The sequence below is a fragment of the Triturus cristatus genome, chromosome 6 (assembly GCF_964204655.1).
Source record: "Triturus cristatus chromosome 6, aTriCri1.1, whole genome shotgun sequence".
Classification (NCBI taxonomy): domain Eukaryota; kingdom Metazoa; phylum Chordata; class Amphibia; order Caudata; family Salamandridae; genus Triturus; species Triturus cristatus.
The window spans coordinates 1,699,672,015-1,699,698,743 of record NC_140589.1 but is presented as its reverse complement, the minus strand read 5'-3'; the positions used below and the strand labels follow the sequence as shown (position 1 = coordinate 1,699,698,743).

Below are 26,729 nucleotides of genomic sequence, written 5' to 3'. Positions count from 1 at the left end.
TCCGTGTCCACATGGTAGGGGACTTGTTCACCCATGTAGTCCTCCAATGCATCCGTGTCGGAGCGTGTGGGGGAGGCCCGGTGTGGATCCTGGTAGGGTGAATGAAAGGGTTCATACAGGAGAGGTTCTGTGTCCACAGGCAGCTTCCTCTTTAGCGGGATCCTGAAAGGTTCCAATGGCGGTTCCGAAGTTATCCTTCGGTCGTGGAGAATCATCCTGCCAGTGTCGGCGTCGATGACGCGTGACGGAGACGGCTCGACAGGCGTAACCGCAGTTTTGGTGGCCTGTGTCCTGAGTTGAAACGCCTTCGGGATTGTGGATGGAGGCAAGCCGAAGGTAATGCTGGTCGGCACCGACGAAACCGCTGGATCGATCGAACCCGACTGGTCCTGGAGGGCAGCCTTGGTTTTGCAGCCTGGCATTGCGCCAGGCCGTACTCGGGGCGCCTTAGAGGTCGTGGCCCCCGCCAGGGTCGTCGAGGCGGCTGCAGATATCTTCTGCGCCCGTGGTGCATCGAGCCGAGGTGCGGAGATCACCGTCGACGTCTTCGACACGTGAGGTTTCGGTGTCGTCGAGGGAGTGCTGCGAGGCGTAGCAGGCGGGACGGCCCTCGGTGTCGGTGGCGTCGACGCCGGTAACCGAGCAGGTTTTTCGGCGCCGATGGCCTTCTTCCGTTTGTCGACTCCCATGTCGCCCGTCTCGAGTTCGGCACCGAAGTCCCCCTTGGTGCGGTCGGTGCCGACACGGTGCGCCGGCGTCGAAGGTGTTGAAGGCCTCGATCCGACTAGCGCCACTTTCAGTTTCGGTTTCGTAGGAACCTGAGCAGCTTTCGGTTTCGGTTTCGTGGAAGGGAAACCAGCTGGCTTAAGCGGTAATGGCTGCCGCTGAACGTCCGAGGCCGGGCCCGAGGGCGGGGCCGAAGGACTGCGTGATAGGTCTCGGGTAAGGCCCGAAGGCGATCCCTCGACCGGAGCCATAGTCTGTGGCACTGGTGAATTCTCGGTTTGAACAGGTAGGCCTTGTTCATCATCGGAGCTACTCTCTTCGGCCCCTAAGGCCTCCTCGTCGTCTCCTACCTCGGTGTCGTCTTCACCTCTGTGGAAGAGTGACTCGTCGGCCTCGTCCGATCCGGGTTCTTGGTCGGAAACGGGACTGGAGGGTAAGACTTCTACTTCTTCGACGTCGTCCGCGTCGTCGAAGATGTCAGCTGGGGCCGGTGCCGCGTGCTGCGCTTCGAGCCTCGCCGCTCGACGATTCCGCAGAGTCTTCTTTGAACGGAACCGGGCACAGGCCATACATGTCGACTCGTCGTGGTCCGGCGAAAGGCATTTGTTGCACACCGGATGGACGTCGATGTGTGGGTACTTCGCATTACATACCGGACACCTTTTGAATGGCGTCCTCGATTCCATCGTCGAAGTAGTTGATGGGCAGGTAAATGCGAACAAAGTCGGTGCTGAAAGTTAGTAAACTAACAGAGTATCGAAAACCGATCGATAAACAGTACCGACGCGAACTAAAGGCCTTGTGGCCTCGACAACATTTTTTCCTAACTTGAGCTAAGATAGCACATCCGAACCCAATGGCGGAAAAAAACAATCTGAGGATGGAGAGGATGCCCATGCGCACTGTAGTCCAGGGGAGGAGTCACCTATCCAAGGATACTTCGAAGACTCTTCCAGGACAACAACGTGCAAACATCCGGACCCAACACTAGGCGGCGATCTATGCACAGATATGAATTCAGCAGCCCACATGCCTCGAACATGTATGTTAACTTGATTGTCAGTCAAGGTAAAACATGGTCGTTTGAAAGATGCTCTGAATCCTTACCGAGTTTCACCAGGTCTTCTGCGGTGGCGGAAGCAGCAGCAAGTATTGTAGGTTGCAGGGCATTTCCTCTGACTCCACCCTCTGAAGGACTCTGAACAAGTTTAGCTTCTGAGGAAGTTGAAGCAGCAGTTGCAGCGGCTACAGCCGCAGCGCAACTTAGTTTGCGGCTAGGAATACCTAAAAAAAGAAAATCAGTACACAATTAACTAATGAAACTGTAACGTACCCTTTTAGCTATTGATGTACGGTAAAGCAACTTCTTCTATGTCAGACTCAGTGATGATATTATATAGAAACCAGGATAACCTCAATAATGAAAATACTATAAACTAGAGTTCTTAAAATAATTAAAATGTTGGGTTGCTATAATAATCTATTTTTTAAATGTTTAAAGATAGGCATTTTTTAAGGTTTGGGCTATGAAAACACTGCTCAAGTTTGATTGAGGGGTGTTTCAATGCATTCTATCTAAATATCAATTCTTCAGATTCTTCATAGTTATGTGATAAGGATTTGTAAAGTGCGACTAATCACCAGTGGGGTATACAGGCACTAGACTAGAGCAAGTGTGAAGATCGTCTGCAAGGTCTTAGTTGAAGATTCAGGCCTTCAGCTTCCTGAAGAATTCTGGAAGAAAAGAGGAGGCTCTAAGGTGTAGCAGGAGGTCATTCCATGATTTGGGTGCAAAGTATGAGAAGGCTAGACCCCCTCCTGTTCTGTTTATATGGATGCGGGTGTGTGCATGCAAGAGAGAGAGAGGCAGAGCGTAGGGGTCTGGTGGGCTGGTGCAAGTGGAGGCAGAAGTTGAGGTATGCTGATCCAGTGTTGTGCAGTGCTTTGTATCATGTAGGAGGAGTTTGAATTGGAAGCGTTTGTGTATCGCTATGGCGAGTGATGTGGGTATGCCTAGGGAGGTTCAAGATGAATCTGGCGGTGGCGTTCTGAATTTACTGAATACAGTGGAGGAGGTGGAGTCTACTGGTGATTATGGCTTGCGTGATGGTACGTGTGGTGCTCCTGGGAATCCATCTGAATCTTGTTTTAAAGAAGCTTTGCATATGGAAACAGGAGAAGCTGACTGTTCACCTCAGTGGCCATGTTGAGTTTGTTATCTAATCTGATCCCCAGGTTGCATGCGTGATTGGTGGGTGATGGAGTAGGATCGAGCTCTGATGGCCACCAGGTGGAGTCCAAGGGTGACTTTTTGTTCCTGAAAATCAGCATTTCAGTTTTATCCGTGGTGAGTTCCAGGCAGTTGTTTCTCATCCATTCTGATACGTGGATCATGCATTCGGTGAAGTTGGATCTGGTTGTGGAGGATTTGCCCGACATGGAGAGGATAAGCTGGGTGTCATCGGAATAGGAGATGATGGAGATGCGTGGGACCAGAGGATGTCCGCGAGTGGTGTTGTGTAAATGTTGAAAATGGGGGGATGAGGGTTGGGGGGGTGGCTGAGGAAAGATCCTTGAGGGAATCCGCAGATCAGGTCCTTGTGCTCCGATGTGTAGGAGTGGAGTCTGAGTCACTGTGTTCTCCTTGTGAGGGAAGAGCATATCCAATCGAGGGCAGGGCCATGGATGCCTGTGTCGTGCAATCATTTGATGAGACTGGAATGTGACACAGTGGTGAATGCTGCCGAGAGGTCCAGCAGTATGAGCGTGGTAGATTCTCCTCAGTCGAGAAAGTTGCAGATCTCATCTGTGAAGGCGATAAGTGTTGTCTCTGTGCTGTGACTGATGAGGAATCTGGATTGGGAGCAGTCGAGACGAGTGTGGAAATCCAGGTAGTTGGTTAGTTGTTGGTTGATTGCTTTCTCTATCACCTTTGCTGGGTGCGAGGGTAGGGTGATTGGTCAGAAGTTGCTACATTTTATGGGGTCAGATGATAATTTCTTTTAGGAGTGATGTGACGGCAGCATGCTTCCACTCTTCTATGAAGGTTGCGGACTGAATAGAGGAGTTGATAATATGGGTGAGCAATTTCCTGAGCAGGGTTCCTCCTAGGTTGTAGATATGGGGTGCACAAGGGTCTGTGGGGGGGCTCAGAGTGGATAGTCTTCATGACTGATGTGGTGCTTTCCTCAGTGAGTGTCCTCCAGTTGGTTAGGTGTCTGAGTAGTAGGTGTGCAGATTGCCTGATAATGTCAACAGGATTTGGTTGCTTTTCGAAGTTGTTGTAGATCTTCTCGATTTTGTTGCTGAAGTAATTTGAAAGGTCATTGCAGAGTTCTCGGGAGGGGGAGGTGAAGTTAATTGAGGCGTCTGGGGTGGTGAATTCCTCGATGATGGCAAAAATCTATTTGCCTCTTTTGGAGATGGCTTTGATCCTACTCATGAGGGCTCTTTTCTTGGTAACTCTCAGGAGGTGGTGGTAGTGCCTGAGGGCGGCCTTGTAGGTTGATCTTGCCTTGGCACCATGGTTGGTCTTCCACTTCCTCTCCAGCTGTCTGCAGAATTGGTTGTTGATACTGCAGTGTTTGCGGGATTTGATGGGTGCAACGACATCGGCGCAGTTGGAGATCCTTTGGTTGAAGTCGGTGAACTGTTAAATGTTAATGGCTGTTGGAAAAGGGTTAGCCCTAAACCTTTTGCTTCTTCCTACTTTGTTTTTCCTGACCTGTGGTTGTTGGCATTAAGACTCTGGGCACTTTACCAATGCTGAAGTGAATATGCTTTCAGTGTAAATTGTTATTGTGAATGGTTATCCATGAACGGCATATTTGTTTTACCAGTAGGTCCCTAGTATACTGCACTGAGTGTGCCAGGGTTGATAATTGAAATGCTACTAGTGGGCTTGCAGCACTGATTGTGCCACCCACATGAGTAGCTCTAAGAGAAGTCTCAGGCCTGCCACCGCAGTGCCTGTGCGCAGTTTGTTAACTGCCATGTTGACCTGGCCAGTGCACCCACTTGCCAGGCCTTACCCTTCCCTTTTCTTACACATAGGACACCCCTATGGTAGGTCCAAGGTACCCCCTGGGCAGGGTGCAGTGTATGTGAACGGTAGGACATATACTAGTGTGGGTAACATGTCATGATGGTGAAATACTGCCAATTTCGTTTTTCACTATTGAAAGGCTATCTTGCTCATAGGACAGAATGGGGAATGCTGTGTAACATATTACCTGCATATCTTCCCTTAGGAGTGAGATGGAAAATTGGAGTCTGGTATCCCTGAACTCAGAATTTAATAACACATCTTTTAGTAAGGATGGTTTTTAAATTCTGTGTTTGAAAATAGCACTTTTAGAAAGTGGCTATTTTCTTGTTCAACCTTTCTGTGTGCCTCTGCCTGTTTGTGGCTTGACTGTCTGGTTTGAGAGTGACAGGGGCTGGGGTGATCTACATTTGGACTGGTGGGAGGAATAGCACCGGGGCCTGAATATGGCTTTGCCTGCCTTCCACAATGCTGGCTCCACCTCCTGCGCTGTGTCTGATGACCCTGGCCCACACTAACAAAGGAAGAAGTTGTGCACTGGCAGAGTGCACCCAGAACTGGTTTGAACTGGGTCCAAGACCCCTCACACATAGAGAACAAAGACTTTTGGGGTATAAATACTAGAGCTGGAACTCCTGAAAGTTAGACTACTTCGTGATCAAGAGGAACCTGTTGCCAATGAGGACAGCTGAAGAGACTGAGGAGAAGTACTGCCCTTGCTGTGTGTCTGGGGTTGGCCTGCAGTTTGCTGTTTCTACTGAGGAGAGGACAAAGGGACTTTGCTGTGTGCTATGTCCCCTGCTTAAAGATGGACTTTGCTGTGTGTTGTGTCCATCTGAAGAACAGTCTCCAAGGACCTGAGAAGAGCTGGCCTCCTATTTATGAAGTCCCAGGACCAAAAGGACTTCACCCCCAGCTTCCCTGAACTTCCTTGCTGGGAGTTCTAGCCTGCCAGGAGGTGCCTATAACTGTGTGTGAGGCCCTTTGCTGTTGGGAGCTGGAAGCACGTCACAAAGAGGGAAAAACGTGTCGCCGCCGCAGCAAGCGCTGTTGCATTGCCAAGGAAGCGTGCTGCTGCTGCTCGCCGCCGCATCACCAGAGAAGCACGTTGCGGGCTGTCGCATCGCTGAGGAAGCGTGTTGTCGCCGCCACTGATCACTGCCGCATCACCGGAGAAGCGTGTCGAAGGGCCTGTTGCAGCTCAGGAAACCACTGATTTCGCCGCACGGCCGTCGGGCATGCACGCATCACCTCCACGTAGTCGCATCGCATCCAAGACGCCATCTTGTTGCATCGCACCCGATCATCACAACGCATCGAGGCGCCATCTTGTGGCATCGAAACCGGAGCTCAGGAAGAATCGACGCATCGCCTTCTCTACGACCCTTTTTATTTGTTTTGCGTTACGCATTCCAGGTACTTTGAAACTAAGTGTTGTATTTATCATCTACAAGTTTATTTTTGCAACAACCTCTTTCAAGAACTTCTACTAAGTATCTGTATGTTGGATTTGTGTCGTTTTGGTCTTGTATAGTTTAGATAAAGAAATCTTATTTTTCTAAACCCGTGTGGTGCCATTTGTGGTGTTTTCACTGTGTTACTGTGAGTGTTGGTACAAATACTTTACACATTGCCTTTGGGATAAGCCTGTCTGCTCGTGCCAAGCTACCAAGGGCGTGAGCAGGGGTTATCTAAAGTGTGTATCCCCCTTTCCCTGACTAGAAGCAAGGGTCCCCATTTGGTCAAAAGTACCTACCTCTGCCAACTAGAGACCCGCAGTTCTAAAAATGGCAAATTATGTTGAAGAAGATTTCGTAACTCCGGCTTCACTGTGTAGATAGTTCCAATTTTTTTTACCAAAAGAGAGTTCAGGCTTTCACTCCACGTATATGCTTAAGTCTCCGAGTCATAAGGAAAATAACAGTCTGTCTGTCAGTGGAAAGTTGTGTGTGAACCACTAGGAAAAACACAGGCACATTTATGTGGCACTGGTACCTTCCGAAGACATTCCTTGCTCACCACTCCTTAGGATCCCTTTTCTACGGTGTTTAAGACTGTGACACTGGACGTTCTTTACAAAAAAAAAAAATTGCTCTTTGTTATGTAATACTTTTTCCCCCATTGCGTACAGGACACTTGTTCTTACCTAATATGCAGCTAGGGGTGTGAAAAAGATGTGAAGCTTGCTGTAGCATAATTACGTGAAATAACAGCAAAGTTATGTGTGATTGCGTGAAATGATTCTCCCACTCATAAGATATCCCGAACAGTATGCCTGGGTAAAAATACAACTCAAAAATGTAATTTCAAGTCAATTTCTGGTTGCTCAAATTCAGAACACTGTTTCTCGCTTTGAGATTTGAAGTTTTGCGCTCAAAAACTACCAAAATAGTCTACTCCGGTAAATAAAATCTACCTGAAATACCACTTGCATTGAAAAAGTACCCATATGATACATCTTGAGTTAAAATTGCTCTCCAAAATTACACAACGTGGCATATTGGCATTTGTAAAAAATGTGCTACACAAAATTACATTACGCCGGCGTCATTAAAATTTTGCTCAGGCCTATATGCAACCCGCTTCTGACTAGTGAGAAATATTCACCTTGTCAGGATTTACTTCAATTCCCTTAAGGAATGTGGCTGGGTAATCGTGCAAAAAGCAGTCTCAAGAAAGACCAATGACATTACCAAAGGCCTTCAACACGCTTTACAAACTCAGTACAAAACATGGCACATTCATGAGCAAGGGCTGCTGTGGCTGCTAAGGAAAACCTGAGAAACATCTGATCACACCTAAGATCTTGCTTAAGTACTAAGGGATTTATGGAGATCCCCAACTTGAAAGACAGAGAATCAGCCACCCATTCAGAGCCGCCTATTGTTTGCGACATGTTTCATAGGCATTAACTGTCCAACATTTCATTCTGTAACCAACTGCAAAATTAAAATTTAGACTAAGTCTGGAATACCAGTTTTGTCAAACCTGTCTCTTGATGAAACATTCAGTATTTCCACCCTAGCCTCGGTCACTGAATGCCTGACCTGCAAGAGAAGTCCAGGTCCACAGGCAGCAAGTTCTTGTCGCAATCTTGTCCAGAGAGAAGACGCTTTAATGAATTAATGAACGAATGAATGAAAGGGCCGGCTACTGCAAGTTTCTGCTACAAGCCTATGCCCATTTCTGTTAGTATAGCTAAAAAAAGATTTTAGATCCTATTCAGCGCGAACTCCATCCTAGCTCAGAGAAAGCGGAGAGAAGAAATAACTTTAAATGGAACGATCGATTTTTCACAAACTACCAGTTCAATAAAACAAGCGAACCATCTTGGCAAAACCCTCCTATCATCGGTCGCTTGTAGCAAACATGCTGATTTACTAGGCTGCCTATCTTATACACACAGGATATAAAAGACCAAGTAAAAAGGAAGAGACACCAGCTCAGTTTTATTTCTCGGGTGGATGTAATGTATTAATGCAGATTATTCAGCTGATATGTCAATAAAGAGTAAATACGCTTGAATTCATTTTTAACGCTATTAAATTACGTGATTGTAAAAACGTTGAGTTTGTTGTAGCTAAACATTTGAGAAATAGTCAGTCTTTAAGTAAACGCGTTTAATGCTTCGTACAAACAGAACAGATGTTTCACATTATGAAAATAAAAAGCTGTTTATATCACAATTTGTTGATTAGATTATTAGCAATACCAAAGAGACAAACAGCAAACCATTAACATCTGAAATTGCTAGAAAATAAAACATTTATCTATGCAGTGGCTAGGCAAGGCTTTTTTCTCTAAACTGTACATATAGTTCCTCAAACGCTACTGATCTTGTTTAAGGGGTTGTATCGAATGTGGTGACGGCTGGCTTCGGCACAGCAGCAGTGTTTGACATCAGAGTCAGTTAGTTATTCCCGGTACGGCTTTTATTCTCCCATTCTGCACTACAATTGTTTGCACAAATGTTCATGTTATCCCAAATCTACTGCAGCAAAATATAATTTATCACTTCACAATATATCTATGTTTCATGGGGACCGGACAAAGCAACCTTAAGAAACTTATTGTGAATATGCGCATATCCAAACAAGCGCCGAAAGGACCATGCATGTGCGCTACTGTGAGGGCAGAATGGCGTCACATCCAGAGAGTAAAGTCACTCAGCAGCAGCAGTTCTGTGGGTTCAGGACTATAAAGGTAGAATGAAGAATACTGGTACCTGGAGGAGGTAAGTAGCCATGAAAAAGGACACTGCCACAGGACGAGCGCTCCAGTTCATCGCAGAGTAAAAGTCTTCTCACTAAGCAAAAACAATATCAATTAGTGGTGAAAGTAGATCTTAAAACGTCAATAGAATTTTTTTCCACCATGGCGCACGTGCATTACAGTGCTGTTTTCTTCAAGAAAGCATTCACTTATGAGCGCAGTGCAAACCTCACACATGCATGGCTAATGTAGCCTTCAACAGTAAGGGTAGCGCTGGAAGAATGAGCAATTAACCAGAAGTCTAGAGACAAAGTATTCTGTGGCAGCAGGTAACTCAAAGGGGGGGGGGGGGCAGGCAGGACACACACACACACACACACAATCCCTCACACCCATGTATTCATAGACATGTACCAATTATTCACAAGCATATACAAACGCACACACGTTCACAGCACGTACTCACAAATAGTCATACGTTCATACTTTGCACAAGCTCACACACACCAATAAAACAGAAAATACCACTTGTTGGGCTGCAGCAGTCACCTCGAGGGAAGCCTCAGAGGTTCCTGAAGAGTTGGAATTACCGCCTCCTCTCATTGGCTGACCTTAGGTGCAGGAGACGGCCATCCCTTTGTGGAAATTTAGCGTGCAAACTGAACATTATCTGCGCCATCTTGCCTCTCCCCAGCGCCACGCATAGCAAATGCACGGCCGCCATTTTAGGCACCCCACTCTCTCTCCCCGCTCACTCTCGATCGCCAGCGCTTTCCCCCGGCGCTGCGAGCATCCCCCGCGCGCCGGCCACCCCCGCTCTCTCATACAGGCCATAAACCCTCTCCTTCTGCGCGACCCTGCTACGGAACCACTTCCGACCGACAACCCATACATGGTCATGCCTCTCCTTTGATAACCCCCTTCCCCTGCGCCCCATTGTCTGAACTGGTCCCAGGCCATCACCTAGCCCTGCGGATGCAGTTTATTGCCCCTACTGTAAGGGAAACACCCCACATCAAAGGGATTACAGTAGATCAAAGCCCCTACCCCCTGAGACCCGGCCGGTTGCACACACCCCCGGGAATTAGCGGAATTCCCTGCTGCGCGATAGCCATCTCCCACTGCGGGTAGGGTGGGAACCTCTACTGTAACCATGTGTGGGATCGGATCTGAGCCGGGGGCTTCAGGGGATGTTCTTTCAGGCATCAAGGGAATCTCAAGAATATACTATGTATAATAAAGTAATAAACCAGTGTATAAGAGACCAGGTCTCAGAGATGCAGTTAGAGCACCTCGTGACGATACCTTGCTGTCTGATCTGATGTGTTCTGCTCCGACGGAATAAAAACTTTGTTTCCTGCCTTCCAGTCTCCGGCGCCTGCCTCTTTTATTGGTAAAATCATCGAGTGGTATGAGAGGCGATTACCGCCGGGCAAATACTTGAAAGGTTATCGACTGAAACTGCCGCTACCATTTAACAATTGGCGTCCCAAACGTGGGGCCCATCAGCGACACGTGGATCCAGTGGGAGAGGTCCCGACGACAGAGTGAACGACTGCAACGATCGGGAGAGCTCCTGCCCAATAGACCCTCGTCTGGCAGCCGATCATCCGAACTTCACTGGTTCCGAGCAGACCTCTCTCGAGTGATCTACGGTCCTGACTGGGAACCATCAGGAGTGCCGCGGCAAATACGGAGAGTAGAGGACGATCGGGCGCTGGAGGCGGAAGACGAGAAACTGTCCACGCGGTCCGGGTAAGGTCGTGATACACGACAAATTGAGAAATAATTGATTGATTGTTTGACGCTTTGGAAATACTAGTATTGCTCATTGATTGTGCTCATTGATTGTTCTCTTTGAGATATTCGCTGTCTACAAACGGGGAGGAGTAGAAATACTCTCTCTCTCTCCCTTTGTAGATAGTGAAGGGTAGGTAACGCAGACTTTTGTCCCCGTTGAAACCCGTCGTGCCTATCTTTATCTCCCCATTGATTGATTGTCCGAACATTGATTGTTTTGGAGAATAGTGCTTTTTGAGATATTCTCTGTTTGCAAATAACGTAGAATAGGAATATTCTGTCTAGTCTTTGCAAATAGTGAAGGGTAGGTAATGCTGACTTTTGGCCCCGTTGAAACCCGTCATGCCTATCTTTATCTCCCATTGATTGATTGATTGATTGATTGTCCGAACACTAGTTGTTTGATATTGGTTCTTTGGAGGTATTCTCTGCTTGCAAATAACGAAGAATAGAGATATTCTGTCTAGTCTTTGCAAGCAGTGAAAAGATAGGTAGTGCTGACTTTTGTCCCCGTTGAAACCCGTCATGCCTATCTTCTCCCCACTGATTGGTAGTTGGTTCTGCCCGGACCGCTTATTAGAGGTGAACCATCCGGCTCCACTGGAGGGCACCCCTAATAAGGACATGTTCACTAAATATGGACTAGTCGCCGTAGCTTATACCAAACTATGGCATAAATATACAAAGAAGGACCCCGAGAGTCAGTGGCCACTGATGGGATCCTTCGACGACCATAAGATAGAGGCGCTAGAAATAGCTCTGCGTAGCAATAAGACGACGCCTACTATGCTTGACAGTATCGGCATGTGGCGCAAAGAAGCGACGCAACGGAAAAAGAGGGAAGAAGTAAAAGCAGAAAAGGAATTACGAAAGGCAGCTCACCTTGCCGCTAGAAAGTTAGAAGAAGACATAAAGGAGAGAAGGGAAACTAAACTAAGACAGGAGCCCGAAACCTCAGGCCAGTACGCTGTTAGGACCCCTTCTTTGCTCTACCCTGAGTTGTCCTCCAAGCAGCGAACGAATGACGAGTTACTGTTAGGTCCCCCGATCATTTACATGCCCCCTCCGTATGCACCCTCCCAATCAATAGTGCAACACCCACAACCCCCGAACGCGAGCGAAAGCAGTACAGGGGCCTCGGCCCTCACGGCCTCCGCGCCGGCTGAGCCTCTTGTGCTGAACCCAACGTCGACTACAACGCCAGACGACCATGAGATAGGAAAGAAAGAGTCCACCAGAATGAATCGATTAACTAAGGATGAACGAGCAGGAATTGACAAGATAGTAGGGACGCTGGTGGAACGAAAAGAAAGTGAGGAGTATATAACAGACGTGTATAACTCGTATGCCGACAGCCGCAGACGACACTTCGTCGTACGGCTCTGTTATCACGCCCTGAATGCATATGAGGATAGGTACCACGATAAAGGTCCCGAAGGCTTAGCGGCCCTATATAGGAAGATAGACATTGGGGAAGAAAGAGAGGGCGATGTAACGAACCTCTTCACTCGTACACTCGAGGTCTACAGACACCTTAAAGAACATGGACAGACCACCAAAACAGAAACCCCCATAGCAACTAATCCCCAGGGAGGAAGGGCCGATGCCATGATGCCCATTAAAGAAGCTGCCCCCTACTGGGTCCCCCCACGGGGTCAGGGAACACACGACGACATCAACAACCCAGATGCGAAGGGAAGGGTTGTATAAAACTGGGTCTATCAGCCGTGGGACCGGCAAGATATTTTGACTTTTAGAAAGACCCTACCCGACTTTAGAAAGAACCCGACTGCCTTCTACACGGAATTGGGCACAGCCTTAGGCTCAACGATAATGACGTTAGCAGATATCGACTTGTTCTTTGGGCTATGTCTGCCGGCTGATGTGTGGAAACAAATCCGGAAAGTTGACCACGCTGAGCCGTTCGGATATACCTGGGTACAACTCGATACCATAGATAAACAGCGAGAGCCAGGACAGAAACCCCCGAAAGCCATCTTAGAGCTCCCAGACAAGATTGTACAAAAGCTGAAGACTCTAATCCCAGAAAGAAAGGTAGACTGGTCGATAGTAACGGCTTGCCGTCAGAAACCCCAGGAAGATGTGTCTGAATACTTCTCCCGATTCGAGACTGTGTTTTCCGATTACAGTGGCCAAGACATGACCACCGCAACCAGACACCACCTCTTTGTCCAGAATTATGTAAAGGGTCTGTCACAAGAAGTTTCCCAGAAGCTACAGACCAGCGAGAGTAGCTGGGCAGCCTCCAAACCCGCAGCGATTCTCCAGATGGCCCAATACTACGAAAATCAGAAAAACGAGAACGATAGGGCATCAGAGAAGAAGAAAAAGGAACTGAAGGAGAGGGTAATGATAGCAGAATTGCAAGGGGTGACCATAGGAAGGGAACCCCCGAAAGAGAATTACCAACCAACCGCCCCTAGAAAGCTACCCCCTAGAGACCATACACCTACACCCTACAATGGACGGAGAGACTTAGATGGGAATCAATGCGCGTTCTGTAGAGGGTTCGGACACTGGAAATCCCAGTGCCCGGTCCTTCTGGAAATGAACAAGAATAGGGACCCCAGAGACACAGCATATGACCCCAGAAATAGAGGACAGGGACGAGGGCACACGAACAACACCATCAACGACAGGCCAGACAGACCAAACACCTTTGATCGCCCCCGACAAAACCAGTGTCAGCAGTCCGACTATGAAAGCACCCATGACTTCGCATAGGACCGCCAGGGGCAAGGGAGGGATCCAGTCGAACTCCGTGTTGATCAGCAAGGCCCTTACGTCACTGCTAAGGTCTTGGGCACAAAATCCCCATTCCTGGTAGACACTGGGGCGACACGTAGTGCGTTATCCAAACGACTGATCCCTAGGGCACCCTTGTCTGGCTCACATGTAACCTCAATAGGCTTCGATGGATCGCCCTCCACTAACCCCTTATCAGCACCAATCTCCTTTGACTTAGAAGATAACACCACTGACACGACCTTTCTGCTCTCCTCCAACACCCCCGATGCTATTATGGGACTTGATTTGCTAAAACATTTTCGAGCCACCATCAGATGCTCCCCAGACGGAGTTCGAGTCATCCTACACGATAACCCAGATCTGTCCAGACCCTGTCACACACGGTGTATGCTCTCTATAACCGATGCTGATATGTCCCTACTCGACACATTACCTTCACATCTGTGGGCTAAAACCGACTCAGATGTAGGGCGCATGGTGATCGACCCGGTACACATAACCGTCCGACCGGACACAGTGCTCCCAAAGCTTCCACAGTATCGGATATCACCCGAAGGCGAGAAGGCATTGGTGGAAATCATCGAGTCCCTAGTCGAGGCAGGAGTGGTAGAAGAAGTAGTCAGTAATGTTTGCAACAGCCCTATCCTACCCATTGTAAAGAAGCAAGGCGAGGGGGATGAGAAAGCCTACCGTTTCATTGTTGACTTGCGAGAGGTTAACAAAGTAGTCATACCCCAGTACCCCGTAGTCTCAGACATCACCACCATCCTTACCCTGATTCCATCCACTGCCACCATCTTTACTGTTATTGACCTCAAGAACGCATTCTTTTCCATTCCCATCCACCCAGACAGCCGCTACCTGTTCGGCTTCACTTTAAAAGCCCGTTCGTACAGATTCTGCAGGGCACCCCAAGGCTACACTGAGAGTCCCAGTATTTACAGCCAAGCCCTCAAGAGGCAACTGGATGCAGTCCAACTACCCGATGGAGTGGTGTTGATACAGTACGTTGATGACATTCTTTTGGCAGCCGACACCACTCCTCTTGCCGTCACAGCCACCATTCACCTCCTCCGCTTCCTTGCGGAGAACGGTCACAAGGTCTCCAGAAAGAAATTGCAATTCTGCCAGCCCCAAGTAACGTATCTAGGCCACCTACTATCCAAAGACGGGAGGAAACTTACCCCTGACCGAATTCAAACCATTCTAGAAACCCCTGTTCCCAAAACTCAGAAGCAAGTGCGGTCCCTAGTGGGCCTCACCTCCTTTTGTCGACAGTGGTTGCCAAATTTCAGTCTTATCGTAAAACCTCTGCTTTCCCTGCTTGCTAAAGATACCCCCTTACCCCTCCCCTGGACACCCGAATGCCAATCCTCCTTCAAAGAATTACGAGACACCCTCTGCTCGGCCCCAGTCCTAGGAACCCCAGACTACACTAAACCTTTCTCCCTCTACACCCACGAAAGGGAGGGATGTGCGTTGTCTGTCCTAACCCAGTCCGTAGGCCCTAAACAACGCCCTTGTGCCTACTTCTCTGCCACTCTTGACCCCGTAGCCAGAGCTTTGCCCGCCTGCCTTCGAGCAGTAGCCGCCGCTGCTGTCTCTATCCGGCAAAGTGAGGGGATCGTGCTCTCGAACCCCCTCACCGTGCTAGTACCCCATGCTGTTGATACCCTCCTGAACCAAACCAAGACTCAACACCTGACTAGCGCACGACTGACTGGTTATGAACTAACTCTGCTTGCACCCCATATCACATTGAAACGATGCACCACTCTGAATCCAGCTACTCTACTACCTCTCCCTGACGCTGACCCCAATGCATCCCCTATACATGATTGCGTGACACTCACCGACGAACAAACCAAGAGTAGGGTTGACCTCCGGGATACTGCCTTCCCGGACCCTGACGGAGAACTGTGGGTGGATGGCTCCTGCATCAAGCTCCCTGATGGCACCACCTCAGCTGCCTATGCAGTCACCACAGCTCGAACAGTTGTTGAGACAGCCCGCATCACACAGCGATCCGCACAGGCGGCTGAACTAATTGCCCTCACACGAGCCTGCATCCTGGCAGCAGGGACAACCGCAAACATTTACACAGACAGTCAGTATGCCTTTGGGGTAGTTCACCACTTCGGGCTCTTATGGAAAGAGAGGGGATTCTTGACTTCTCATGGCACACCCATCCTGCATGGAGATCTAGTCTCTGCCCTGACCGAAGCAGTCCTCCTCCCCACACGGATAGCTGTGATCAAATGCCAGGCACACAAGAAGGTGACAGACATTATAGGTCAGGGAAATGCACTAGCTGACATTACTGCCCGAACCACAGCCGAGAATAGGTCCACGACCCGCATGTACGTGACCAGGTCACAAACTGAGAAATGGAAGGATGCTAGGGAAACGATTAGGGATATCCAACTAGCCAGCACACCACACGAATTAACTGAATGGGCCCGGGTGGGATTGAAGGACGATGACGGTTGTTGGCGAACTAAAGACTCGAACAAGTGGTTGCTACCCGACTCATACTTGATCCCCATGCTGACCATGGCACACTCCCCCGCACACATAGGGTCTGCCCCCATGATCGAACTCATCTCCAAAGTCTGGCACAACGACAGAATACCAGACTCAGCCAAACGTCTGGTCCAACAATGCCTAGTATGCCTCCAACACAACCCTGGGAAAGGAACTGCTGTACCCCGGGGAGGGTTTGGGGTCCCCAATCACCCCTTTGAAGTCCTACAAATGGACTATGTCCAGCTAGAAAGGTGCCAAGGATTAAAGTATGTACTGGTCGTTGTGTGTGCCTTCAGCAAGTGGGTGGAAGCCTACCCAACCCATGACAACACCGCTATGACTACCGCAAAAGTACTGCTGAAGGAATTCTTCCCCCGATACGGCCTTTGTCGAATTTTGTGGAGCGACAATGGCCCCCACTTCGTAGCCGAAGTTATCCAACTCATCTTAAAAGGGTTGGGTGTAAAACAGAAGTTCCATGCGGTCTTCCATCCCCAATCTGCAGGCCTGGTTGAGCGACACAATGCCACATTGAAGCTTAAGATAGCAAAAATAGTCGCCACCACAGGACTAAGATGGCCAGACGCTCTCCCACTAGCATTGCTATCAATGCGTTCCACCCCCACCAAACACCACTTAATCCCCTACGAGGTCGTCTTTGGGCGGCCCATGAACCTTTGGACTGCACCAAAACCAACATCCATCCACGACGTCCCGGACGTCCTCATGTCTGACTATTTGTATAACCTAACTAAGACGTTGTCTGTTATCCATCAGCAGGTGCTGCACGCCATTCCCGATGTTTCCAGGGGCCCGGGACACGACATCCAACCCGGTGACTTCGTCCTAGTGCGTAACTTCCAGCGCACCAAGAGTCTGGAGCCCCGGTGGACGGGTCCCCTGCAAGTCCTGATCACCACCCGAACAGCTCTTCGAGTGGAGGGGAAATGCAATTGGCTGCATGCACACCACTGCAAGAAGGTATCACCGACCCTGACAACCACGGACAACATCACCGCCCAAGAGGAACTTCTGGACAAAGACCGACCATCCCTGAGCCGCTGCCCGGATACAGAGACACTTGAATTGATTGAATATCCCACTGTGCCATCCAAAGAAGGGTATAACTTGCGACGAAAGGAGAGAACTTCGGCTAAGCAGACCACAGGCTAAGTGGAAATCTCAGAACGGTAGCCTAGTCACCTCAAAGGCCACCAGGAGAGAAACTAAAACAAAGTCTGTGGTTCTGCCCGCTACCGAGTCTCTTGAAGGTGATGGAAGCGCCCGACATGAAGATGATGGAAGCAACCGGACGTCCGAAGATCCACTTCAAAAACCCAAAGACTGACCGAATGCACAGCTTTAAGACAATAGCACTTTTCATTTCCCTTCTCTTTTGCCTTCTCCTCGTGGTCACCTTCTGGATCATGGAGGAGAGCACACCCGCTCATAAGACATTGCTGACTACCGTTCAACCTACCACCACGAAAGAACACCATCTGATCTCACTTTCACCCCAACTCCGAGAAAGGCGTAAGGAGTTCTGGAATAACTCTTTTGTGCAGTTGCTCCACCAACACAATCTTGCCACCAACGCCACTAACTGCTGGATCTGTGGATTGCTGCCCCATGCCACTGGGCACTCAATCCCTTTCATCCCTTCACCTTTTTCTGTCCATGGTTCCTGCCTCGCCTGGCTGATCCTCCTGCAAGAGAGCTACAAGGACAATGCCACTTCCGGCAGAACCATGTCACACTTCTACCATGGGTTCTGGCTGAACAAAACCGGTAGAACCTCCGCCCTCTTCTGCCCTCTGAGATCGAACACTTCCTTTCACATGGACATCCCCGCCAAAGAACGAATTGAAATGCAAGTGTTCAACAATCCAGCCAGACCCACCTTCTCTTACCTCCGAAAACGGACAGCCGCCACCCTAACAGTGGCCCTGTCCGTCATCAACATCACTGGATCTGTATGCCTCGAAGGCCTGGGGGCACAGCTGGTGGGCCACAGCTCCTGCCTCATCACCCGAACATTGGACTCAGTTGACCCACCCTCCTTTGTTGCCTCCCCGAATATGTACTTCGTCTGTGGTACTAAAGCCTACACCTGGCTCCCGAAAGGTTGGGGAGGCACCTGCTACATCGCCTTTGTCCTTCCTCTGACGTATGTGGCTCCAGCAAACCATCACCGACAGAAACGTGCCAAAGACATTGTACAAACCGACTCCACCGGAGCACAGTTCATGGACGCAGTAAAGGGTCTTGTTCCGCTCTGGGGTCCGATGGCAAACAGCCGTGCCATCCGCCACTTAACCCAGGCAGTCGAAACAGCAATGAACATTACAGCTGGCGCCCTCGCCAACAACACCGCTGAGCTTCAGGCCGTCCGCCTGGTGGCTCTCCAGAACCGCCTTGTTCTAGATGTGGTTCTGGCTGATCGCGGAGGAGCATGCCGCATCATTGGGTCCAGCTGTTGTACCTACGTACCGGATAACTCACCCTCAGTCTACAAAGCAATTGAACACCTCCACAGACTGTCCACAGAGGTCCATCAAGAGCAAGAAGAATGGTCACTGGGGAGTTGGTTTTGGGACGCTATTAAAGGTTGGGGATGGAGGCTGTTTTCATTTATCCTCATACCAATCATGATACTATGTGGATGTTGCTTGGGGATTCAGTGTCTGCCACCTTTATGTTCGCTTTTTATGAACTGCATCTGCCCTAAGACTTTGGACTTTGAAACTGAGCGGATGAAAGCTCTGAATGAGGTGGAGGTACGGGGTATTATGGGGATAGATCCAAACTAGGCAAGCTGGCGAGACATGTTAAAAGGGAGGACTGTGGAAATTTAGCGTGCAAACTGAACATTATCTGCGCCATCTTGCCTCTCCCCAGCGCCACGCATAGCAAATGCACGGCCGCCATTTTAGGCACCCCACTCTCTCTCCCCGCTCACTCTCGATCGCCAGCGCTTTCCCCCGGCGCTGCGAGCATCCCCCGCGCGCCGGCCACCCCCGCTCTCTCATACAGGCCATAAACCCTCTCCTTCTGCGCGACCCTGCTACGGAACCACTTCCGACCGACAACCCATACATGGTCATGCCTCTCCTTTGATAACCCCCTTCCCCTGCGCCCCATTGTCTGAACTGGTCCCAGGCCATCACCTAGCCCTGCGGATGCAGTTTATTGCCCCTACTGTAAGGGAAACACCCCACATCAAAGGGATTACAGTAGATCAAAGCCCCTACCCCCTGAGACCCGGCCGGTTGCACACACCCCCGGGAATTAGCGGAATTCCCTGCTGCACGATAGCCATCTCCCACTGCGGGTAGGGTGGGAACCTCTACTGTAACCATGTGTGGGATCGGATCTGAGCCGGGGGCTTCAGGGGATGTTCTTTCAGGCATCAAGGGAATCTCAAGAATATACTATGTATAATAAAGCAATAAACCAGTGTATAAGAGACCAGGTCTCAGAGATGCAGTTAGAGCACCTCGTGACGATACCTTGCTGTCTGATCTGATGTGTTCTGCTCCGACGGAATAAAAACTTTGTTTCCTGCCTTCCAGTCTCCGGCGCCTGCCTCTTTTATTGGTAAAATCATCGAGTGGTATGAGAGGCGATTACCGCCGGGCAAATACTTGAAAGGTTATCGACTGAAACTGCCGCTACCATTTAACACCTTACTCGTCACAGAGTGGGACTGGGTCAGTGAGAGTTGCTGACCACACCCCTCTCTGGGGCAAGCGTCATGATAGACACGTCAGGGCTTAAAACTGAGGCTCGTCATGAGGGGAGGACCACCAAGAGATTTGCCAGACTGAGGAGCTCACACCTGACGGGTTGTGAAATCTGACAGGCTGGCCTTGCTCAGCCTGACAGACACTTTTCACTTCGGAAAAAGGTGCGGAGGGCATGGCCCTCCACCCTTAAGAACGGGTCGCAGGTGAATGCATTGCTACTAGAACCACCCACACAATTCCTTCCCGTCACCTTGACACTCCGCATGATGCAAAGTCCTGCAGACCTGCATGCCTTCAATGAAATACTGAGAGCCTCCAACACCTAAAGCTAAAGCATTTCTGACATACAGAATGGCTATATTCACTAATGCCCCGATTACTTACCGGTAATCTTCATTACTCCGAGTATAGTCTTCCTCGCCACATGACTAACACAGTGAGCTTCAGCTCCACAACAGAACCCTCCAAAGCAAAAAGTCAGAATCCTATGCCTCCCATCCCTTCCCAATATGGCCGCCCCATTACACCTATGACCCCCTATAAGAGGCGGGCCGGCCCAACCCATCAGCCTGAAACTACCAAGCACAACATGAAGCCGATAGCCAGACAGGGAGGGAGGGATGGGAACTCATGTGGCGAGGAAGACTATACTCGGAGTAATGAAGATTACCGGTAAGTAATCGGGGCATTACCTCCTCGTTAGTCTTCCTCGCCACATGACTAACACAGTGAGCACATACCAAAGCCAAACGGCTTCATGGAAACTCACAAGAAACCAACAGACCAGAAGGGAACGCCCACGAACGAGGGCCAAACCCAACAGGTCAGAACGAGCGGAAGGACCACCCAGGGGAGAGGCAACCACGAGCAGGAAGAACCAGCCAGGGACCGAAAGACACCGGGAAGGACAAAAACCCGGACCCCAGAGACACGAAGCGCCGGCAGGAACCATGCCGAAAGCAAAGGCCCAAACGGGACAGAGAAAAGCTCCGGACCAGACCGCACGGAACCAAAGGCCACAGAAAACAGAGCCCAGAGATCAAGCCGGCCAACACCGGCAAACGGACATCCCGAAAGAGGGCAACAAAAAACCCCCCTTAAAAAAAAGGGAAACCGAACGAACAGAGGGCAACCCCACCACAGCGACCCAACAAAAAAGGCACAGCAGAAAGGGAGAAGCCGATTGACAAACACAGCAAACCCGCAAGGGAGAACACCACCCGCGAGAGAGCCGAAACCACAAGAGGAACGGGGCAGCGGAACCAGACGCAAGCAAACTGGCAAGTGCCGCAAGAAAGGAAAAGGGGCACAGAAGGGTAAATAAACCCCAGTCACACAAAGGACCCCCCGGAAGGGACCGCGACCCCAAGGAGAGAACCCAGGCAGGAACAAGGGAACAAAACAGACCCAGGAAGGTGACAGAAACGACACCGAAGAGACCTGGCCACCAAGGGGACTCAACCAGGCCACCGCAGAAAGCGGAGAACCCACAAGACCACCCACGCACAGAAGGCAGGGAAAGGCCGCGCCACGGACCGAGCCCGCCCCACACAGGGACCAAGCGAGCCGCCGAAACGAGCACCCACCATAGGCGAGAAGGGCAGAAGGGCAGGGCGATCCAGAAACTCCGGCAGAAGAAGGAATGAGAAGGCCGAAGAGCCAAAACCGGAGACCCAAAGGGAGCAAACAGCACCAAAGGGACCCAGAAGAACACCGTCACACAGGCAGCCACAAACAGGGGCGAACCCAGCAAACACCCGGGAGCACAAGGCAGGGTCAGCAAGGCAGGGGAAAACCCCAGAGCAACCAAGGAACGGCAAACAGAAGCCAGACTGGAAAATCACCCAGAGTGAAAACCACAGACCTAGCCCAGAACAAAAAAGCTCACGACAACCAATACGGGAATCGGAGAGCAGAACAGCATAAGTGCGTCGTCAACCAACAAAACGGCCCACAATGTAACAACCACAAACGGATGAACGGCAGAGGGGACTCAACAGGATCAGCTCCTGCGACTAAGAAACCGAACCCAGGCCCCTGCAGGAGACGCAGTAGTCCATAGCAGCACCAAAACCTCCCAGCCGTACCAGGACAGAAGCGGGAAGAGGCCGGGCAAACCGAACCAAGGAAGGACCAGAGGCACCGAGACCAACCGGAAGGAGAAAAACAGCCAGGCAACAAGACTGCAAGGAACGTCACACGAAAACGCGTGGAAACCGAGTGCAGGGGACATGCGAAAGGCACCGAAACGTACCAGGCGGAGTACACCAGCCGCCGAAGTGAGTACCCAAAACACCATACGAGGAAGGCCCCATTAAAGAAGAGTATGAAATTTTGCCAACTTATGACACTTTGACAGCGTTTGCGGGACTTGAACCCTTGTCCTGTGAGAGCCTTGACAACCAGAGGCACAAGACTTACCATTGAGCTACAGCTCCTGGTACCAAGTCAGACAACCTCATAAGAGAACGACAGTGTGCCAACTCATGACACATAGACAGCATGTGCGTGCCACGAACCCATGTCCTGCGAGAACCCAAACAACCACAGGCACAAGACAAACCACTGAGCCATAGCACCTGGTCCAACAGAAAAAGGGGGGCAAGAACCAACCGCCGAGACAGGGAGCATGAAGAGGAGGGAGCGGCACAGCCGCAGACCCGAACACAACAGGGAGAGTGCAAAAAGGACCCCAAAATCCACAGCACCCGGAAGACCCAGGCGGGCCCCCAACTGGGCACAAACCAGGCCCGACCCTGCACAACCGCAGAAAGCAGACCAGGCCATGCGAAACCAGGGCGGAAAGGTACGAAAGAACCGAGGGTACAGAGCGGACACTGCCGGCAAGCCGAAAGCCAACCGAGCCCCGTGCCCCAAACAGACAGAGGGGGCCGAGGGACCCACACGCAACTAGGCGCAACAGTCGGAAAAACCCAGAAGCCCACAGCCGCCCCCACAGAGAGGGGCAGCCAAACGCCAAAACCCAAACCCCAGAGCCCGCTATAGCAGGGCATCAAGCACAAGGCGGCGGGGGAGGGGGGAGCGCAGGGCAGGACCGCGACGGAGGAGGAACCAGCAAGAGAACCTGACATAGCAGGGCCCCCACCCGGGATCCCTGAACCAACCGGGGCAGAGCAGTAGGAGTGGGAAGAGAGGGAAGGCAACACATCGCCAGCGTGCAGGAAGGACGACAGCGAAGCAAAAAGACAAATCGCCTACAACCTCCACCGCCCGCACCCGAAGGGAAGGCGGGCGGCGCATCCCACCCCCACATAGCCACAGCGACAGAGACAGATCAAGAGGAGAAACAGAGGCGCCCGAAGCGGACGCAACAGAACACCAAGCCACCAGGCCAACGGCACACAACAACGCACCCAACGGGGCGACAAGTCCCGCATGGCACAGTAGCCAAGAGAGGGAAAAACAGAACCGGAACAGGAAGAGGCAAGCACTCAGCTAGCACCCCCAACCACCAGGACAGAACACGCGTACCGGAAAAGTGAAGCAAAGCCTCAAAGCAGAGATTCGAAATACTGCCAACCCATGACACTGTGACAGCGATATGCAGGACTCGAACCCAAGTCCTGAGATAGCCTCGATAACCAGAGGCACAAGACCAACCAAAGAGCCAAAGCTCCTGGTTCATGGAATCCGAGAAGCCCCAGAAGCAGGACAAAACAACTGCAGACATGGAACGCTTCACGAACTTGCGTGTCATCCTAGCGCAGGGGCCATGCAAATCTTCTCTGTATCGATCCAAATATAGTATATGTGCTGCCGAAGTGAGCACTCACCAACCACAGAAGGATCACAAAAAAGTGAGACGACCGGCGTCTCAGAGCAGCAAGAGCGGACAGCGTACATCAAACACCACCACAAAAGAAGAGCCAGAAAGAGTTGCCAACATATGACACTCAGACAGCGAGTGCGGGAATCGAACCCCTGGCCTGCGAGAGCCCCAAAACCAGAGGCACAGCGCAAGAAAGGCAGCAAACGCACGACAACACACAGAACAGTACGCATGTGTATTGACCGAGTAGGACACCAGAGGCACCGAGGCCTCACAGAACCTGCGTATTCGGAAAGCGCACGTTCACCACTACAGGAATGCTGGCGCTGAATAACAGATGTTTAGGTGATACCCAACTCAAAGGCACTCATTTCATCGACCCCAGACAGAAGAAAGGACCGAGCGGACCCGCCGGGAACTGAACCCGTGACCAAGACCAAGGAGGGATGCAAGCGAGGACGGATTGGGGAGGAGGGACCTGGCAACGAGCGCTGCGCAAAAGCCGCCGAAACAGCGAATCATGTCCAGAAAGGACTGCAGGGCAATCGCGTCAGGAGGAGCCTGGGAGGGCAGGACATCCCCATCATGGACATCCCCACCATCCAGTACGCCCAGACCGAGCAAGCAAAGACACACCAGGAATAGCGAGACAATACAAAAGAAAACCCTCGGCGCCCAAAAAGGCATGGAAGGCGGGAGAAACACCCGGCGGGACACGCCCCCAACGAAGCCCCGTCCCCGGGACAACGAGCCGGCCCACAGCCGCGAGGAACAACAGCGCGCAGCCAGCAACGCCACCGACCCCGGAGCGCTCCCAAGCCGGAAGAGTGTACCTGGATGCAGGTAAGCATGCGTCTCCCAAGGCCGCCCCGGCGCATAAATCCTCGCGCCGGAGCCGCACAGCGGCCCACAGTCGGACCGAGCCCCGCAGAGCCGCCGCCTCCCCCAACGCCACGAGGGGCAGGTGGGCAGGCGAATACGCGGCTCGGGGCAGGAGTCCTCAACAGGGTCTGAGAAATGTAAAGCACCCGCCCGCAACTCTCGGAGGTCAAAGCTCCGTACAGCTGCCGCCCGCAGAAAACAACTAAAGGCGGGCGGCGAAGGGAATGCCACATACAAGGGAACCGGAAAGACCAGCCCCCACGCAAACTCCCCCCTTACCTGAAAACCCACGGCTCGCTAAGGCAGAGCCTCACCGGTACAAGCACAGCAACCGCCACACACACCGGGGGTAACAAGTAGGGGAATCAAAACTAGGTCCATGCCCCTAGGGTCCGCTAGAGCATGACCTCCAACCCTGGACCCACGCACCTGCTACAGCAGGCACCACTCACCTGATGCGCTCTGGAGAGAGTGCAGAACAAAAAAAAACAGGCTGATGGGTTGGGCCGGCCCGCCTCTTATAGGGGTCATAGGTGTAATGGGGCGGCCATATTGGGAAGGGATGGGAGGCATAGGATGCTGACTTTTTGCTTTGGAGGGTTCTGTTGTGGAGCTGAAGCTCACTGTGTTAGTCATGTGGCGAGGAAGACTAACGAGGAGGTAATGAACAGGGCCGGTGTGTCAACATGGTGGGAAAGGCACCCACTGTCCACAGACCACACTAGGGGAAGTGCTGAGAACCAGGCTGCAGCTGGGAGATGCAAAACCAGCCTCACTGCAGGGCAAGCCCCAAATCTTTTACCTCATGAGCCAAAGAGGTTCTGCTAATGAAATGTCGAACAGATTGCATAGCTTTACTGTCCTCAGAATGAATTAAGGTGGTACAGGTAAAGAACACAGATAACACATTGCGTGCAAAAGAGAGCTAGTGATCAGCTCATGCAAACTGTACCCACTCAATATGGAAATGTGCTGTTCTCATCACTACCTTCAATGCATATCACTGGTACTGCTCTCAAAGTGTGGTAAGCATATTAATGTCATTTATGTAAATCAAGAAAATCAAACTCACAGAACACACAAATTAAATTTCTCAAACATTTGTCAAAATTGCATGAAATTATCCATGAAGAGGAGATGTGCTTTCGACAGTAGCTCAGTTGATTTTCTTTTACATGAGTACATAGCTCATGTAAAAACATCACACAAGCCACTGGCAGGAGACGGGTTCAAGCAGCAAACGTTTATCAGCAAGACAACTGCTGCACAAACCAGTCTCCTGCAGGCACAATTTCTAAAATAACACAATGCGAAATGTTAAGTAATTTCACACAATTTAACCTGTAAAACTGAAATTTTGCCCAGGCCGGTTTCCGATAAAAAGCTGGAAAATGTATTCTTATAAAAGGGAGGAGTAAATGTGTTTTCAGGTTGAAATGGGAAGCAAAGTCTTCCAAAAATGATGAGGATGAAGGGATTTTCATGTAGGGAAAACAGGTTTCTCAGTGGAGAAACAAAAGTATACAGTGAACTTTCGCTTGTCATTTTACCAGCAGACTATATGTAAATGTAAATGTGTTTGTACTTGTATAGCGCACAGCTACCCCATTTCGGGGTTTCCCGGCGCTGTGCTCATACCGCTAGGGAACCCTTCCTGGTTTTTCCCTGTGAAATGTCCACTCCTGGGCATCCCCAGGGTGAAGCCAGGCATCCCAGCGCTGTTGGGGCCGTTGTGGAGATTAAGCAAGCTATTGCCCTGAGTTGCAGCGTGGGACCCATGATTAGAATAGGCACCGAGGCGAGAAATCAGGTCCGAGGAATTATGAGCCCAAGACCCGCCGAGGTGGGAATTGAACCCTGGTCCCGGGCCAGACCTCTGCATCAGGGTCTGCCGCTCTAACTATTGAGCCACACTTCTCCACTATATACTTCTTGCATATCTGCATTAGGGTGTAATTCTGACAACGTGCAACTATTGGATCAGAATTTCAGAACTGCCCATTGAGTGACAGCCTCTTTAAAAATATCCTTGAACAAAAGTGTACTGAATCCAACAAACATTTACCTAAAGGAGTGATCCCGTAGAATTCTGCTTCATGTCGGAGAACACTAATGCTCACTCCACTGCAAAACACAAACACAATATTAAAAACATCTGTCGGTCCACTGAAGAAAAGAATACAACACGTTACAGGCCTGGCCTTTTAAATATGGATCTGAAGCAAAAGCTATT

The 26,729-nt window shown here is 50.6% G+C and overlaps 1 protein-coding gene and 1 non-coding gene across 2 annotated transcripts in view; both read right to left on the bottom strand.

Moving 5' to 3' along the window:
* The window catches only part of KCTD3 (potassium channel tetramerization domain containing 3), a 340,096-nt gene that overhangs the window by 173,428 nt on the left and 139,939 nt on the right, over positions 1-26,729 (bottom strand). The window contains exons 5-7 of the mRNA XM_085612922.1: positions 26,562-26,620; positions 8,997-9,077; positions 1,834-2,010 (exon numbers count right to left, since the gene is read on the bottom strand). Of these exons, the coding sequence (XP_085469048.1) occupies positions 1,834-2,010; positions 8,997-9,077; positions 26,562-26,620 (317 nt within the window). The remainder of the gene's footprint in view (positions 1-1,833; positions 2,011-8,996; positions 9,078-26,561; positions 26,621-26,729) is intronic.
* Positions 23,508-23,614, bottom strand: LOC146821856 (U6 spliceosomal RNA). The gene has a single exon (XR_014964549.1). It is a non-coding gene; the product is annotated as a U6 spliceosomal RNA (small nuclear RNA).